General features: G+C 40.3%; 1 protein-coding gene across 1 annotated transcript; it reads right to left on the bottom strand.

Annotated features, from left to right (window-relative positions):
• Window positions 1–1,696: 1,696 nt before the first annotated feature.
• On the bottom strand, window positions 1,697–18,239 carry LOC135701955 (phenoloxidase-activating factor 1). The gene is made up of 5 exons (XM_065222907.1): window positions 18,146–18,239; window positions 6,519–6,908; window positions 2,896–3,004; window positions 2,471–2,655; window positions 1,697–2,242 (listed from the first exon to the last, which is right to left on the bottom strand). Exons 1-5 carry the CDS (start codon window positions 18,216–18,218, stop codon window positions 1,821–1,823), a joined length of 1,179 nt encoding a protein of 392 aa, XP_065078979.1. The 5' UTR covers window positions 18,219–18,239; the 3' UTR covers window positions 1,697–1,820.
• Window positions 18,240–18,400: the final 161 nt, after the last annotated feature.

The raw sequence follows: 18,400 nt of genomic DNA, 5'->3' as shown, positions 1-18,400 counted from the left end.
TCGAGAAATAACCATATTATCCTGTAATTGATATTACTATTTTTATATATCAATGAAATTAGTCATGACAGAGTAACAGATGGGGAAGGACAATAGACACAAGTTGACACAATAAACAAGACAAGTGGGGGTTAATACACAAGACAAAATGACAAAATAAGTGACGACAGAAGACAAGACTGGGACGAAAATCAACCTTTTAAAAAAACAAGAATGCGCAATTATATTATCAAAACTATTTGGATCAGCACAAAAACAACAGTGACCAAACGGGCACCATAGCCTAGGAACGTCTGTGTGTTGATTTAAAATAGAGGCTCATAGAAGCAAAATTTATCAATAAAAGGGGTCCAGTGTAGAGTTTTAGCAAGTTGCTGCCACTGAATCACAAAAAAATGTTGGGGCACAACCTCGGCCCAACAAACGAATTTGATTCGTTAGTTGGGTCAACTGACAGACCCATTGATTTTCAAATCCAACATGAGCTTTAGACATCCAGTTGCTTTTTAATTGGGTTATGGCCCAGCCAGCGGAGGTCCAACTACTAAGCAGCCCAAATATTCAAAGCTCAACCAGCGAATTTCGACTGTATTAATGAAGTTGAAGTTGACAATACGATTATTGTCAGTTTATTGATGGGCGAAGAAGAAGAAAAAGAAGATAATGTGAGGGAATTACATTCACAATGATAAGACAATCGAACGACAAATCATGCGGGAGATTGTAAGTTGACGGTGTTGGATGCACCGGAGGAGGAATCGGAAGCTAGGAACGCATTGTTTGATGAATCAAGCGGAATTAGTTATCAAAATAATGGAAAGAAAAGCCAGAAAATCCGTATTTGTCAAAGACAATAAAGCAACCACCCAATCACTCCACAAGTTCAATGTTTCTGTAGAGTGGCGCCGGTGGTGGTAAGCGTGATTGCCTCTCACCCCAAAAGGCCTGGGTTCAATCCCAGTCGGTGCCGCCGGGATGTTCTGAGGCATAAAATCTCTGATCACGTCTTCTGTTTCTGAAGATCTGAACCCCGACTTTCAATGAACCATTTTGTCTGCTACACTGCCCTAGTAACCATCAAGTCCACTAATGCAAACAGTGCAATATAATGCTGATATAAGGCTAATATAAAAGTTTAAAGCCGTATATCAGCTTTATATTGCAAAAAGGGTCCTTATCGGGGTATTAACAGGCTTGGTAGTTACTTGGGTGGTCGTTTGAACCAATACTGAACATTTGATAGCTTTCGCCATATTGCGCTAAGAGTAAACTCGTTATCTATACAGCTTCAATACCACTTTTTAATTTAATGTAAAACAACTAAGTGATTGATTTTGCAGCCGATAACTTTCTAACATGGTTGATCTGCAGTTTCTGGTTGCAACCGAATGAGCTTAAATGTTAACCAGGATCTGATGGGGAGCGAAATGGATAATTTGAACCACTACTGTGTTGCAAAGGTAGAAATAGTTCTCACTGACTACCTTCAGTTGAACATGTTTTAAGAGGCTTAAGACTATGTGGTGCAGAAAACTGAGAATATCTACTTTGCTCAAGAACAACGACGGGAATTGTACGATAAAACAAAAACGGTACTCCTGAACTGGAATGTTACTCGCTATCACCACGTATGGCAAAAATAAAATGCTAACATCTGAAATATGATTCTTTGTCACAACTCGTCACCTGATGAAGTGATTGTGAGATTAGCACTTTATTGTTACGTATTTTCCACATAAATATAACTAACATACATACAATAAAAATAAAATTATGACTACTTAATTGGCATTTCCTCCCGATTACGGCGATTACCTATTTCACACAAAGGTCGTCGGTGAGTTGGACTCGATCCAGTGCGCGTAATGTGCAATCGAGGTGTACACGCTAGGCATGTTGACCGCACCGCACGTTTCCGCTCCAAATGACATGATCCCTATCTGGGCATACCGGCTGCGTTCTTTTATTATCAGCGGAGCTCCCCCGAAACCGAGGCATGCATCGCGACCTTCACCACCGGCACACATCCACTCGCCTTCGATGGACTTGGTCGATTGCAGGGCACCCGTGGCCGAGTAAGACCTTACGCATTGGTCCCATGACGTCAGGGGAACTTCGAGCGATTGCATTTCTGGTGACTTGGAGCCACTGGTCGAAAGCTTACCCCAACCGATGATCTGCACACGCCGGCCTACGGTCAACTCTTGGCGTCGCCGGTGCAAACAGATGGGTTGTGCTGCCACTGCGAGTGTGGTCAACCAGAAGCATAAAAAAGAAACAATGACATTATTTATACGAGGTGTATGTGAAAAACGATCACCGGGTGTACATAATTAGAGGTTACATGCGACATTAGAACTAAGTTCAAAAGGTAGACTGACAAAATATGTTTTCACGGCCACTGGAGATGAACGTGCAAAGTTCCAACTTCCGTGTGAATTTGGGGAAAAAAGGTTCAACGTTTCGTTACCCGTGTAATTGATCGGCGTTTTCAGCACCAGCAGTGCAATGTCATGATGATACTGGCCGTCCACATAGTCCGGGTGAACAATTATTTGGCTAACGGCATGGTTGATGGCAGCTGGTGCGCAAAATCCGGTATTTCCGCAGTCCGGATCGGTGCGTGTATCGTAGTCTCCTATTCGGACGGATGATCTGGAAATTGTTTCGATAACATTAGTCGGTTAGAGAAGTGAAGCTCAGCATCCGGAGATAATACGGGTTTGGGAGCATTGTAGGTACTTAAATCCGCATCAACCTTGAATTTGCAGCAATGAACGCAAATTTTCCATATGACTGAATCGCACTACAATTATCCCGCCCTCAATCATGGTCTTGCGTAAGTTGGTTCTAATAATGACTGTGTTGTTCATAGAGAACGTTGCATATACTCACAATCGATGGCTGTCGGCTTTAGCCAGAGCGCAGTGCGCTGAAGTTAGGATGATCTGCCGTGCGATAATCGATCCAGAGCAAGGGTAAATGAAGGACCCCGTTTTGGTGTCTGTTGAGAGAGGAATCATTAACAGGTGTATCTAATTGTTGATAGATGATATATTACTAGAACTACCTGTGTAGGGTTACCATATGGTATCCTAAAGGAGGACATGTCCTCCTTTTTTAATAATTTTTCTACATCCTCCTTTTGCCCGAAAATGTCCTCCTTTTTAATCCTTGCATTTTTTTTCCAGTAACATATTCATAAAATTGGTTTCAAAGAGCGTTGTTTGTAGAGCTTATTTGTTTAATTATGTCGCAACCGCATCTTATCAAGCAAATTTTATTCAATTGTGGGACTAGGAGTATACTACATCTGTCAACCCCTTACATTTAGGCTGCGATCCATTTGGTGAATTTTAACTTATATTTGACAGATGAAAAATTTACAAATTATCCTGCTATTCTACCAGACTTATTTAAGACAAACCAGGAATCAATTTTGAGAAACAATTTCTCGAAAATCGGACGATCAACAACAGAGAGATTTTCGAACATTATTATTTATTTTCCTAGTGTCAGTGAAAATTCATCAAATGGAACTCAGGCTTATACCAACAATCAATACGAAACTAACGATTTTAAATTGGCTCACTACTTGACTAGCCTATTGGTCCCAAGCAAACGATTAACGTATCCCATTCGAGTCGAAATTCTAGTACTACACTATGTTTGTTTTGATTCACTATGAAAGTTTGACAGATAAAATGAGAAGTTAGTGGATTTTCCTATGTTTTGAGGGGTGAATCGATTAGCTTGGGACCGAAGAGAGTACCAGAGCTGAGCCAAAAAGTTGAGCACGTTTCTTCGAGACCTACTAGTCTTAGAGTTACCTCTATGCTTATACCATAAAGGTAACTCTAAGACCACTGGGTCCCGAAGAAAATCATTATTATTTTTGGCTCACTCAGTACCAGAACAACGGTCCCAAGCAGTCCCAAGCTATTTCACTCACCCCTGCATGTTCTGCATGAATCTACACACCCCTGATGTAATCTGTCAAACTTTCATAGCGAATCAAAACAAACATAGTGTAGTAATAGAATTTCAACTAGAATAACTGAATGTTTACATAAATTTGACATTTCGAAAATAAATTATAATGTTCGAAAATCTCTCTGTTGTTGATCGTGTGATTATCGAGGTGTTTGTCAAAATTAGTTCCTGGTCTGCCAGAAATAAGTCTGGTACAATAGCAGGTTTATTTGAAAATTTTCTATCTGTAAAGCTTAGGTTAAAATTCACCAAATCTCGACTACTTTTTCGAAGGGACGTATCAGCTTTTGTAAACAATGCATTTGATCGTCGATTTGGCGTAACTGGTAGCTCGCCCACGCATTCTAACAGTACCATTAGATAGGGGAAATGTTTCCCTACCTGACAGTGGTGTTAGTATGCGTGAGTGAGCTACCAGTTACGCCAAATCGACGATCAAATGCATTGTTTACAAAAGCTGATACGTCCCTTCGAAAAAGTAGTCGAGAAATGGAAAACAGCCACACAGATTAAATCCAACATGTGTTCGATTTTGACGTTCTGGTTCTATGGGATTTTTGGTATTTCAAACATAACTGTTCAAATTGACGTATCTGATTTTGTGAACAATCACTTCAATCGGAGATTTGTGGCAACTGCAAGCTCACTCACAGAAACTAACAACACCAACGGCCTTAGAGTCCTAAGCTGAATCAATGGTAAAATTAACAGGTTGCTTAGATGTCCCATGTTGGTTTCAATCAGCGATGTCATCTATCCTGATTTTCCAACATGATAAAAGTTGGGATGGTTTTAATGCTGTAAACCTGTAGTTTTCATGCAAATCAGCTAGACTAGATCATTTTCAAGTATCAAAAATGAATTAAGAAAGCTAGTTTGATGCATTTTTCAGAAGTATAACGAAAAGACAAATTGAATTGGTAACGACTACAAGTTATGAACAATCTCAATTGAACCTTTGAAAATCATGAATTTGGGATAGCGCACATATTATCAAAACGTTTGACAAAAACTCATTGTCCTCCTTTAATGTTAAGAAAGGGAATCATTGTCCTCCTTAATCTCCAAACCTCCTTTTCAAGTATTTGATATGGTAACCCTATACCTGTGTATCACATGGACACAGTGGCGTCCCGTAACCTCACTTTTTACCTGTGTACCAACTATCAAAACCAGATGCCATATTCATACTCGAATCGGCTGAAAAATACACTTAATCTTCTAGTCTACTCGATATCTATCCATTAAAAGTAATATTTTGATAATTGTTTATGTTTTGAGGCTTGGTGCACAGGTAGATTGAGGTTAAGGAAACGCCACTGCATGGACAGCTGACCGAAATAGCAGGAAAAAGGTCGGACTTATTCGAGCAGCTTTTTTTCGGAAGTTAGCTAACTTTTTTTTTGTATGGAAAATACGATTCGAACGAAAACAAGAATATGGGCGAAAGTTCATAAACTTACGCCATAATTGCACGATGATGCTGTTAAAAGGCACTTTCTATCCGACTTCTTCTTCTTATTCTTCGCATTTCAAGCTTATTGCATATCGCATATTAGCTTATTGCGTGCTCTCAACTTAGTGTTCTAGATCAGATGCACTTCCACAGTTATTAATTGAGAGCTTTCGATGCCTGTACCATTTTTGCATGGGTATAATTGTGTGGCAAAGTCCAATCATACTTCTATGCCCAGGGAAGTCGAGAAATTTTCCAACCCGAAAAATTCCTAGACCGGACCGGGAATCGAACCCAGCCACCTCCAGCATGGTCTTGCTTTGTAGCTGCGCCTTTACCGACTGAGCTAAGGGAGGCCCCAACTTGCTTTTCTTGAATATAAAGAACACAAAATGATCGAAAGTTTGACTCATCATGCAGTTAACTGATCATCCAGCAAAAAGCAGTTAAGTAAAAACTGCTTTTGCTGGAAGCAGTGCAGCAATCCTAGAAGCTGAAACTCGATTCCAATTTTTGGTGTGTAGAGGCTCCTCCTTAAATGGCATACCATTCGCCCACCTCCAGAAGCGTATTCCTCCGGCTGTCGCATGTAGATGGTTTTGGTTTACGAAAAATTTAAAACCAGAAGTAAATCAAAAGCTAATCTAAGATTCGTTCCAACTATGCAGACAGTATGCATTCACGAATAAATTGACCGATGACATGTGAAATTTTTAGCAACGGCAGTCAGGCGAACGAACTATTTATTAGCTGACGCAACAACCACAGACTGCCGGCCCCAGATCGAACAAAGCCCCACCCCATACAGGTTGACAGTGAAATATGTGCTCAATGATTTTCCTAGTTCCAAACAATGGCGAAAGAACAGTTCTAAAACGGCAATTAAACGCGCTCTTTCTAAGCTCTGATCTACATGAGGCGCGCGTTGGCTTCCCCGTTGCACTGAACACAAACAAATGCCGCTAAATGGTCACTTTGTCCTTCATACCTACATACCTACAGTCTAATTAAAAGCATGCGAGTTTTCGCCGTACACAAACATTTTGAACTAGCTAAAAAAAATACTCACTTTTGAATCCAACTCGCGCCACAAAGGGGTACGCCCCCAGCCCATGGTAGTAGTCTCCTTGGACGATGCTTTTTCCGCATCCGACATCGGGATTCCGATCATCGAAGACACCATCACTCTGAGGTTGCTGCTGCTGGTGCCGTCGTGGGCAGCAAACGTGTGGCTCCAGTTCGTTGACCCCGCAGGACAGTGAAAAGTCACCTCGGTAGCACTGGCGGGCAGTTTCCAGCAGCATTTCGGGACATTCCGCCAAGGGGACACATTCGCTCGAACCCGGACAGCTGATGCGGTAGAACGATTTGGATTCCAGCCCGGTAGCTGTGGCTCCACCACTGCGATATGCAACTGCACTGCTGCCCCCGGCGGATTCGCTTTCGACGATCGAATGAGCTACAGTGTAGGAGTAGATTAGAAAGTGAAATTTTGTACAAATGTTACTTTATTGTTTGGTCGTAATTGAACTGGCGGGGTAAGTATAGGCTGATTGGTGGACGAGTACTTTGTGAGTCTAATTAGTGTTGAACCCTCTCCTTCCCATGGTAGCAGAATTGATCCACAACTATTCGGTCCGTCACATGTTTGTCAATTAACCACTTTATTCGAGCAGTTAAAATGACGTTTACTACCACTTGAACTTTGAAATAAAACATTATTTTGAGATTTTTTCTTCTAGAACCATGAGAAAAGTAGCCAACATTTGTGCGTTTCATAAAAAATAGAAATTAGTTGGTCCAGTTTTGTGAAATCGCTAGTAGAAAGTCACGCCAAAACTGCTTGACATATGGTCAATTTACTCTTAGGGCGTGACATAATATATGAATCAGCCCCTAGGGGAACAGGATTTTTCAGTAAATAAAGGAACACATCTTAGTTCTTGTTACTTTTTAGGCCTTGTTAATAGTGATAAGTCCTCGGGTTGCCTGGACCGAGGATGATCTTGAAACAAGCGAAAAATGAGTTAAAGGGTGGAACGGTAAAAAATTTATTGACTCAAATTAGGTGATTTTTTATTTTTTAATCGTGCATTGACATCCCTCATTTTGTAGGTCTGTGCGGAATGTTGCCTCTATTTTGTTTTTGTCATTTTCCATTCAGTACCCAAGGACAAAAACCCTCCAAAATCCGAGGGGGTCGACACATCTAAATCTCAAGTCTAAATGCTCAACAAATCTCACACTAGCGAATCAATCTTCGAAAAATCTTCATTCATTTCTCGCATCTACTTGCATCGCTCGTCATCTTTCTGCAGGAAATCTTCAGAATCGTCATCAATCTTCTTTTTATCTACTCAGCGTGCGTGCAGCTAACCACAGCAAAACACAATCTTTTCTGCATCCTAGATAGAGTCGCCCCCCTCGCCAAAATCGCCGGAGCTGCACCCAATTGATCAATTTAGATGGTCAAGTTTTGAACCCACCACAGCATGCTTTTGGCGCTACTGTATATGGACGATCAAATATAAAATACTGTGGTAGCCACAGCATAGTTCCATAGAGGTAACTCTAAGACAAGTAGGTCCCGAAGAAACGTGCTCAACTTTTTGGCTCAGCTCTGGTACTATCTTCGGTCCCAAGCTAATCGATTCACCCCTCGAAACATAGGAAAATCCAATAACCCCTCATTTTATCTGTCAAACTTTCATAGCGAATCAAAACAAACATAGTGTGGTACTAGAATTGACGTTCAGCAGCAAATAATGTGATACAACAGCCCGACAGCTTGTATGTTCTTGTATTTTGTAGTCATAGAGTAGAGCCACACTCTATGTTTTCACTGAAGCTATACTCGAAAGCGCTCTCAAGTGTATCTTTAGTGAAAACACGGAGTGTGCACGCAGAAAAATTGATTTTTGTTTCAGGGCCTAAAGTATTTTGTTATTGATCAAAAATATTGTATCACTATTTGAACAAAACATATTTTTGAATCATCAAAATGGTTTTTAGAATCAACAAACGGATTATCGACTCTACAGGGTGATTCAGAATAACTGTCACCGATTTCACAAATATTCAATTCTCAATGGGTAAAATGGGTATATGTTCAAGTATTTTTGTTTTAAATGTGTACAAATATCAGCTTGTATTGATAGTAGGCTTTGAAATTTCATTCTTTTGCGATTTCAAGCAGCCATTGACGTCATAATGAAGCATGGCATAAATCTGTAAAAAAATCGTGTGTTATCTTTTAGAAACTGAAATCTCTTCGAAAGAATGTAACATTTATTTTTGCATCATTATAGAGGTACAAAGGAACCATGCTTGGAAAATCCGTTCAATGTCAGAGCTTAAACGCATCACCAGGACTCAAAAAGTGCTGGAACTAAAGCGCGCGTGCCAATTTTCGTGGTTAATTTTCATGACAAATGTGGCTGGTAATTAAGGTAAAGGGAGGTTATATATGTAGAATATCTGGAATATAATGATATAAAACATTCATGCAAGCGTTCAATCGTTATGACCATTTCTAAAAGGGACAGCTATTCCGAATCACCCTGTACAACCGGTTTGTTGATTCAAAAATATTTTTCGTTGAATTAATCGAATAATGTATTTTAATCAATACTAAAAACATATTAGGCCCTCCATTAGTATTTCCATTTGAATTTAAAAATCATTTCTCTGCGTGTGGCTCTATCACCGACAAACCGACATGATACTTATTTCTGACTTATGCCCGAAAATCGTAAACGGCCGATTAAAATGTGCAGTGATCCCAGCTGTCAAAACCATAGGATTTTTTGATGTAGATAAAAATAATTTGTCCAGCATTGATCATACACGAACCAATTCATAACTTTTGCATGCGGGTTCATGGCTTAGCTAAACATTTCCCGCGAACACGGAGCCAGATGTCAGTAGTGTGCTTTGGTGAGAAATTTTATCGTTTTTACTATGGTCATTCATGTCGGTTTGTCGGTGGCTCTATGGCGGATATTTAGAATTTTGATAGGGAGATTAATATCACTAAACTATCTTTTTTTTAAGATTGGTTAACTAAAAATTCAATTGGATTTAACGTTAGCATTCTATATTAAAACGTAACGAAATAGTCCCAAAAGGGCGACCCATCCCTGCTCCTTTGTTAAGGGGGTAGTCCACTCTGGAAATTTCAAAAAATCTTTTTTTTTGGCCTAAAAATACGTTGGAATGTCTACTTTGACATAGACTTGACCGCAAGTCCGCAAGCGACATCGTTCCAAAGTTATAGGCCGATTAGTGGACTCGTGTCCAGACGCTCCAAGCGCGCTCAGTTGAGCGCTCGGAGTACCCGCCCGTTACCGGCGAAACGGCGTCTTAGTAGTTCCAACTGCTGCCACGATTATCTCTAAACGATGTTTTCAAAATTTGGCGGGCGCTGTATTTTAGAAACAGCTCATTCGATTTAAACGGCGATTGAATTTTCGAGTTAAGTACCTTTTTTCTAGTCTTGTACGTAGCCGATTTTCAAAAGAATCAAAAATGGATTTTTGGTGCAAGCTTTTATCTCCAATTTTAGGGTACAAAAACGGACTGTTTTTTTTTCAAAACGTCGCCAAATTTTTATTTTTCAACCAAACTACGTACAAGACTGGGTCATCTATCAGAAAATAACCACAAAAAAATTGTTGTTCCAGCTCCAGTGGTGTGACCGCCAGACGTCCCGCCCCGCGACGACTCAAACGGGATGTCTCCTGGGGAACCTGGTGCAGTGGTTACAGGAGACATCCAATCGCGTCAAAAAATCTCAATTAAAGAGGACATTTCAATTGACAAAACCATGCATTCCTTTTTTTTGAATTGATCGTTATATACCCTCAAAAAAAAACGTGAAAATGACCTATTTTTCATGCCGTCAGAATGGCAGACACATATTGACACATTTGACAGATTTAATTCTATACAGAGCTGGAAAAAGGGCCTATCTGCTTGGATCGATTCTCTTCATTGACTTTCTTTTGATAACCACGCCTATGTAAACAGTTTTCGTGCTATTTTTGCCACATAGCCTGATAAAGAAGGTTTTTATCTATCGTCCAAATCGTCAAATACAACAGGGAATGTTGTTGCAGCTGAGTTATTAATGAAAGAGAAAGTCGATGAAGAGAATCGATTAAAGCAGATAGGCCCTTTCCAGCTGTGTATTTTTCTTTCGCTCTATATTGGCCAAAAAAGGCTATCCACAAATAGTTTTTTTTTGTGGCAAATGTAAAAGTTGAGTGCTAATAAAACATTAATGGTTGATTATTTAGAAGGGAATACAGGGCGGACTCGATTATCCGGAGTCTTGAAAAAAATTTCACTCCGGATAATCGGACAATGGTCTCATGTGGTCTCATTTAATGTTTTTAGTGGTCCCATTGAACGCTATTGAAGGATTATGGAATCGGACCACTGGTTTCGTAGATATGGCCGGAACAAGTTCCGGCGTTTATGGGCCATGAGGCTAAATTTGACTTGAAAGGAACAAAACCCATTAAGCGACACATCAAATTAAATCAAAATTTGATATCAAGATCAATGGTGGCAAACATTAAGTACCTTGGACCATATTGGCCACTTCCGGGCAAGTTCCGGGTGCCTCCGGAAAAGTGGCCAGAACCAGACTTGAATAATAACCTATCATGCGACACATCAGATTATATCAAAATTCGATAACCAGATCAATGGTGGAAAAAATTAAGTACCTTGGACCATATTGGCCACTTCCGGATAAGTTCCAGGTACCCCTGGAAGTCACCAGAATCGGACTTGGATAATAACCTATCATGAGGCACATTAAAATACATCAAAATTCGATAAGAAGATCAATGGAATTGAACCCATGGACCATCCGCTTGAGAAGCGAACGTGTAGCCAACCACGCCATAGGACCCCTCAACTTGAGAAAAATCGTAATCTCGCGACTCTCACGAGTGTGTAGAGACAAAGTTGAGCTTGGCTAAAAATCACGGCGTGAAGGCACCATATTTGACGCGGTTCCTAACTTGACGCACTCGATCAATTTCGACCATTTTCCATTAATATTTTTGAAATGTTAACATTGCAAATATTAGTTCCGGTGCTCTAGGGATGATAGTGTAACAATTCAACTGATGGTTGCTGATAAAACGGCTGCAGGCGAAAATGAAGACGAGAATGCGGAATTCGATGTTATGTCTGATGCTGACATAGTCAATGCTGATCTTAACCCTCCGTTACTCGCGCCAACGCCGCCAACTTTTATAACACGAGAAAATTACTGTCTTCGACAAAGTTGTTCAGGAGGTCAAAGCATTTTTGGCTGGTAAACAGTAGTTAAGAATTTTCTCACCACGTGGCATAGATGTACACTTCTTGCATATGCTATATTTCGAGATCCTAATCAGATAGAAAGTTACTGTCTGCAACAAAGTTATTCAGGAGGTCAATTTTTTTTGGCTGGTGAACAATAGTTTAGAATTTTCAAGGCTCTAGGCTTTGAACTCCTGAACAACTTTGTTCAAGACAGTAACTTTCTATCTGGTCAAGAACGTGAGATATTTTATATGCGAGAATTTCACATGTATACTAGCATCATGAAGTGAGAAAATTCTGTACTACTGTCCACCAGCCAAAAGACCTTGACCTTCTGAACAACTTTCTATCTGATCAGGATCTCGAGATATAGCATATGCGAGAAGTGTACATGTATACTAACGCCGCGTGGTGAGAAAATTATTAACTACTGTTTACCAGACAAAAATTCTTGACCCCCTAAACAACTTTGCCGAAGACAGCAACTTTCTAGCTGATCAAGATCTCAAGCTATTGAATATGGGAGAAAGACACACACAGTACCTTTCTATATGGTTTGGAACCCGAGATATGTATTTTATATGAGAATTTCATGTGTATACTAGCGTCGCGTAGTGAGCAAATTCTGAATAGGCTTTGATCTCCTGAAAAACTTTGTGAAAGACAGTAACTTTTTATCTGGTCAGGATCTCGAGATATGTCACATGCAAAAATTTCACATGTATACTAGTGCTACGTAGTGAGAAAATTCTGAACTACTGTCCGCCAGCGACAAGGCTATGATCTCCTGAACAACTTTGTCAGAGACAGTAACTTTCTATCTTGTCAGAATCTTGATATATTCCATGTTGTAATCAATTAAGTCAAATCCCACGTAGTATGGTCACAGTTTTCGCGGTTTCCATTTACATTTTCTCTATTATCCGCATTTTTTAGGTGTTTACTGTAATCAAAGTTTAGCTTGTTTAGATCAAAACAAGTTTTTTGAGGAATACTCGTTGGTTTCAGATCGATTGGTAACTCAGCAACAAAATGGCAATGGAAAACTCATGTGTGTTGTACAAAGTACAACAGCAAGAGTAACGGAGGGTTAAAGACCTTTGGTACATTTTTTTTACGGATCTTCAAAAATTTTGGTTGCCATTCCCCGCCCCCCTGAAACGTGACGTAATTAGTGAACGGACCATCATGGGATTCAGTTTTTGTATGTTGTTGTGGCACATGATATGTTGGATTCCTTTCAGGTCAAAGTTAATCGAAAACCCTTTAACGCCGGATTTTGTAACAAATGCACACAAACACTTAAATATAGTCATTTCCCGATCTTGTCAGACTGAGTCGAATGATCTATGTTACTCGTCCTCGGATCGAAAGTCGGTTTTCCAAGCGGTTTATGAAAAATAATTTGCAAGATAGGAAAAAAAAATATGACTCCGGATAATCGAGCCCTTTTCTCCGGATAATCGAGCCCCGGATAATCGAGCCTCCGGATAATCGAGTCCGGCCTGTAGTACAAAAGTGTGTCAAGTTTTGACCTGCGTCAAATATGGTACCTCCATGGACCAGCTTCTTGGGAAAACAATTACAGGGAAAGCCAGAAACCTTCGGGTAAGTGAAGAAATTGTCAGAGGAAGAACTCAAAAGAAAGTTGCAGTAGAGCTGAAAAAGCTACCTGTAGAAGACGGAAGCTGGAAGAAACTTCCTGAGATAACTTGAAGGAAACTTTTGAAAAAAAAATTCGGAAAAGCTTCCAGCATAAGCCCGAAAGGTTTTGGGGTAGTAAGATGAAACTTCTAGGAGGAGCCAGAAGAATCTTCTGGAAGGATGTCAAAAGGCTTGATTCTATTTTGGCATTCAAGCTACATTACACAGATTTCATAGCCAAAGCTAGCAGGTAACTTGGATTCATCTTTAAAATCTCTGATGAGTTTCGGGATCCTACCTGTCTGACAGCTCTATTCCACAGGAAAACAGATATAACACTATAATGAGAGAGAGAGAGAGAGAGAGAGAGAGAGAGAGAGAGAGAGAGAGAGAGAGAGAGAGAGAGAGAGAGAGAAGGATTAGTAATTTTCATTTAATTCCACTACCTTATTTGCTTATCCTTGACAGATACGCGTATTTCGTCTACAATGTGCATACTTCTTTAGTGTCTTGTACTAATACTCGACTTACGTGTCTTGTACTAATACAGTCGAGTATAAGTACAAGACACTGAAGAAGTCTGCACATTGTAGACGAAATACGCGTATCTGTCAAGGATAAGCAAATAAGGTAGTGGAATTAAATGGAAATTACTAATCCTTCTCTCTCTCATTATACAGGTATTCCACTAAGACGCCCACATTCATAAAGATATAACACTGTTAATATTATTGATAGTAAAACATCTTTCTTAGACACCATCACCATCTGTTGACCACATTGTGGAGGGCAGTGCGCTCAACAGATGCTGGTACTGTTCAAACGTCAAACCCCATAGCAGATGATTAGGCGTGCGTCCAGTGGCTACACTACCAACTAACAAAAAATTAAATCAACCGTTAAATGAGTAAACGATCAACAGCATATGAAGAGTTCTGTCTGTTTGTCTGTGTATATACTGTTCTCTAAGCGTGATCGATCTTGGAATTTGGTGTCGGTATGAAACAGTTTGGATAGCGAGGACCGAGTCTGTTCAGAGGAAATCTGTTTGTTATGCATTTCGCCACCTTCCTTAGAATGATCAAACGAACCTTCGCCATACGAAGACCATTGCCAACTCTTGGGTATTGAAACTCTTGCACGTAGGCGGAAGATTAACCAGGCAGTAATCGGCAAGCAAAATCGACTCTCCCGGGATTTTGACTGAATTCGAAATCTATGCACTTGAACGAGTTCTACGATCGAGGAGTTTCCTGCGTCTCGAACCGCGAGCAACTAATTACGGATTACATGATCCAATACGGTTTATGTCTGCACGTTTCTATGCATTTTTCGACTTCAACTGCACAGCGGAAACCTTTCGTCGCCGGATTCAACGTAGTCTGCTGGATAGGAGGTTAGGTGATGGTTCGACACATGCAACTGCTTTCAATCAGCAAATGTGATAATTTTAATTTTAATTTTAGTTTAGTTTATTTACGCGGTGATGATGTTGGTTCACTCGCAACTAAGTGTTTTTGAACGAAAGTGTGCCAAAAGTGTTTCTAAACGTGTTTCGCAGTTGGGTGTGATGAAATTCGTGCATTCCCTGTTGATTGTGGAAATCCGTACCACAAAATTGCCCACCAATTCCTTTTTTTTTGCCGTTCGACGACGACGGGAGTGCTTTCGCGAGAGTGACGTTTATTTGATCCGTTTCTTTGCACGGGTGTGTTTTTTGTAACTAGCGTAAGTGTGCCTGCGATTTGCATTGAGTGTCGGAGATTGTGAGTAAGCTGAAGGATGCCTCGCTGGATACGCCCAAGACTGGACGGGCGGTAGCTGGTGGCCGTGAACGGTTCCTGAGGAAAGCACTAGATGCGACCCTCCTCCCAGATGATCATGGCAATGCAGGAAGTATTACAACAAAGGTAATTGCTATTAGATATTTTCGCAAACAGTGACGTATAGCGGACATGGAGAACCAGTGGAGGTGCCGGGCAAAGGTGTTATATCCTAGGCAAATGATAAGTTACAAATTCGCTGTTGTCGTTTTTTTTTCATAATGCGTTTATTTTTCCAGGCTCATTTTCCGTCAACACATTCCTATCCCTTCCTTTCTTGACCTGTATTCGGGCGCGGCCGGCGCTGGTATTGCCTAGTTTGAGATCACCAGTTTTTACACATTGAGAATGATTGCTAGTCCCAAGCATCGTCTATTGGTTCTCTGTGTAACTACAGCTGGTCTGGCAATAACAGAGTAGCAACCGTGGGCGGTCAATCATGCTTTCAATCAGCAAATTTTTGCAAGACGATGAGTAGCTGTCCATTTAATGTACATCACATGAATTATGCTACCAAGAACTCGATTATGCGATTCAAAAGGAATCAAACCATCTATACAGAAGAAGCCCTGCGAGAACTGCATCCCATCCCCAAAGGAAACTGGCTGTACGTCATGCTGCTGTACTGACTGTGAATTGTCGCTGACATACGGTTTCGAAAACGAAGTTGCAAGTTGCTGGACCTGATACTTGGCTACCTTCACTCGGATCCAGCAATCGACTACAGCCGATTATCTTTTATCCCAAGCCGAAGGATCACTACATTTGGACACTTCAAACTTGTTCTACATAGGACGGGACTAGTTTATGTTGATCCCGATCAAGCGAACCGTCTTTGATTGGAACGGATCCTTTCCGTTGCACTAACTTTGTGAGATCGTATCTGATTTTATATATTTAAACTAAATTTACATGATTCTCTCAGCACCGGCCACGTCCTCACAGTCTTTTGGGGAGGGAAGGATGATTAGTTCGATGGCCGTTGTTACTAGAGACCGAATACACCTATGCATCTCCTCGGCTTTCACGGGGAGGATAGTTGTGTTAGTGAGGTGGGTTATTTTTAGATCAGGATTCAACTGTGGTAAGTGATGCGATCGGTTGGTTAAAGCAGAATTCGTTTTCATTTAAATCTAGTGGGGATAGAATAAGGCAAAGTAGAAAATTGCAAGGAAGGGGACGGACGGGCCTGGGATTGAACTCCCGACCTTCTGCTCAGTAAGCAGAAACGGTAACCACTGAGCTACCAAGCCTCGTCAAATTTACATGATTCTCTTAAATTTGACAAATTCTTAATGGAGTTTTCTCCATGCATCCTATTTTTTGTGCCTTCGAAATCATCATTGAACGCCAAATGATTATATTATATACTGGGTTGGGAGGGCAGCCTAAAGGATTTGTTGACTGGACGAGGGTTCGTGGATTTGCCAGTCCCTTGTCACGTGATTACAGATGACCATCTGGTTGTTTTGTCTTCCAGAGGTCTTCAATGAAGTTGATTCACCTTGCTGCAACAAACCATCAAGCAGAACTTTACAACCGGTAAAGTATCTGCAGACATTGGTAATCCTTGCACTGATGGTGGGTTCCATTCACATCACATCACATCACATCAGATGAAGTATGCTACCTGTTTCCTTTTTTGTTTCCGATCAACTCTGCGATGATGGCCTCGACTTGACTGATCCAACACTGATGCAAATAGACTTAAGAATTTCATAAGGCTCGACTTATGAACAACACATATGAATTTCATAAGCGTGACTTATGACATATTTTCGTCTAACATGAGGTAGCTCTTATACACCTTTAGCCATTCCAGTTTCCCAAGCGTTGACAGACGAGTGGTCCAGACACAGAACCATAGAGGTAACTCTAAGACCAGAAGGTCTCGAAGAAACGTGCTCAACTTTTTGGCACCCCTCGAAACATAGGAAAATCCACGAACCCCTCATTTTATCTGTTAAACTTTCATAGCTATTAAATACAAACATAGTTTAGTACTAGAATTTCGACTAGAATGGAGTACGATAATCGATTTGCTTGGGACCAATAGAACCGCAATCTCAACATCCATAGTTCGGTTCCAGTCTGTTCTATTTTATATTTTTTCCGGCATTATTTTTCATAAGGCAAATCAATCAAATTTATACCGATTTCTTGTGGCTAAAAGTTATAATTGGTTCTAATGGAATTCTTACGTTTTTTGCCTCAGTAAAGGGCTCCATGCCATGGGACGAGATTAATATTTATGCTGAAGACCTTATTATTACCGTGGACCCCCGGTAATCTGACCGTTTTGATCTGAACACTTTTTAGTTTGAACCCCGCTAATCTGCACGCCGTGCAAATAAAAAAAAATCTGACGTCATTTACCAGATGAAATGGAACGCTGTGACACGGAACGCAGAATAAAAAAAAACAGCAAATGAGGCTACCAGAAACTTCCTTTTCCGATGGTCATAGGGTTACTAGAAGTTAAAATTAAAAATTCACCCCTTAATATACCTGAAGTCGACGGTTCACGGTATTATTATTCAGTGTTTCTTTTTATAATTATTGTTCTATTTTATGTTCTTTTTGATATTCCGAAAAGATATGGTTTTTTCACGCCTATTTGCGCAAATATATGAAAAACAGGCTTTTTCCCATCAATATTCGATTAGACAACAACAGTCCAATGAAGAGAATAATAAGTAAATAAATGAATAAGTGCCATGTCCCCTATCTTGCATGTGAATGATTTTTAAGTTGGTTCACAAACTTTATGTAGTTTTGGCAAATAACTGAAATCACTCAAAAAAAAAAAAAATTGCTCCAAAAAGCTAAACCTAATAGCGCAGCACTGTTATACAAAAACATCCCAAACTGATTACAGACGAAGAAAAACACTACATCCGCTTTTTACCATGATTGTGCACTGCCGTCGATAGAACAAACAACAACTGGATATAGAAACGACCGGTGAATTCGCGAATCATTGTCCTGCTGTTCACTTCTTCAACTACTGTATCCCGAGACTGCGAATTGAAACCCGCGCGATTGCAACCGAATCTAGAACACGACTGAACCGGAGGGCAATGTAATTTCGCGTACCAAAAGTACCAAGCTGAATTTTCACTCTCGTTTTCCATATGTTATACACGGCAATAAATGGTAATGA

This window comes from Ochlerotatus camptorhynchus, unplaced genomic scaffold, assembly GCF_037179485.1.
Source record: "Ochlerotatus camptorhynchus isolate MF236.1 unplaced genomic scaffold, CSIRO-AGI_Acam_v1.1 ptg000015l, whole genome shotgun sequence".
Lineage (NCBI taxonomy): Eukaryota > Metazoa > Arthropoda > Insecta > Diptera > Culicidae > Ochlerotatus > Ochlerotatus camptorhynchus.
Note: the sequence above shows the minus strand (reverse complement) of the source record. Positions and strands in the feature narration are given on the sequence as shown.

Bases quoted from the DNA above. Each gene is read 5' to 3' on its own strand.
- LOC135701955 (XM_065222907.1), bottom strand. From the start codon at position 18,218: ATGATTCGCGAATTCACCGGTCGTTTCTATATCCAGTTGTTGTTTGTT. The intron at 6,909-18,145 runs GTAAAAAGCGGA...CCTACACTGTAG, and splicing joins GACGGCAGTGCACAATCATG to CTCATTCGATCGTCGAAAGC. The intron at 2,243-2,470 runs GTAACGAAACGT...CCACACTCGCAG, and splicing joins AACGCCGATCAATTACACGG to TGGCAGCACAACCCATCTGT.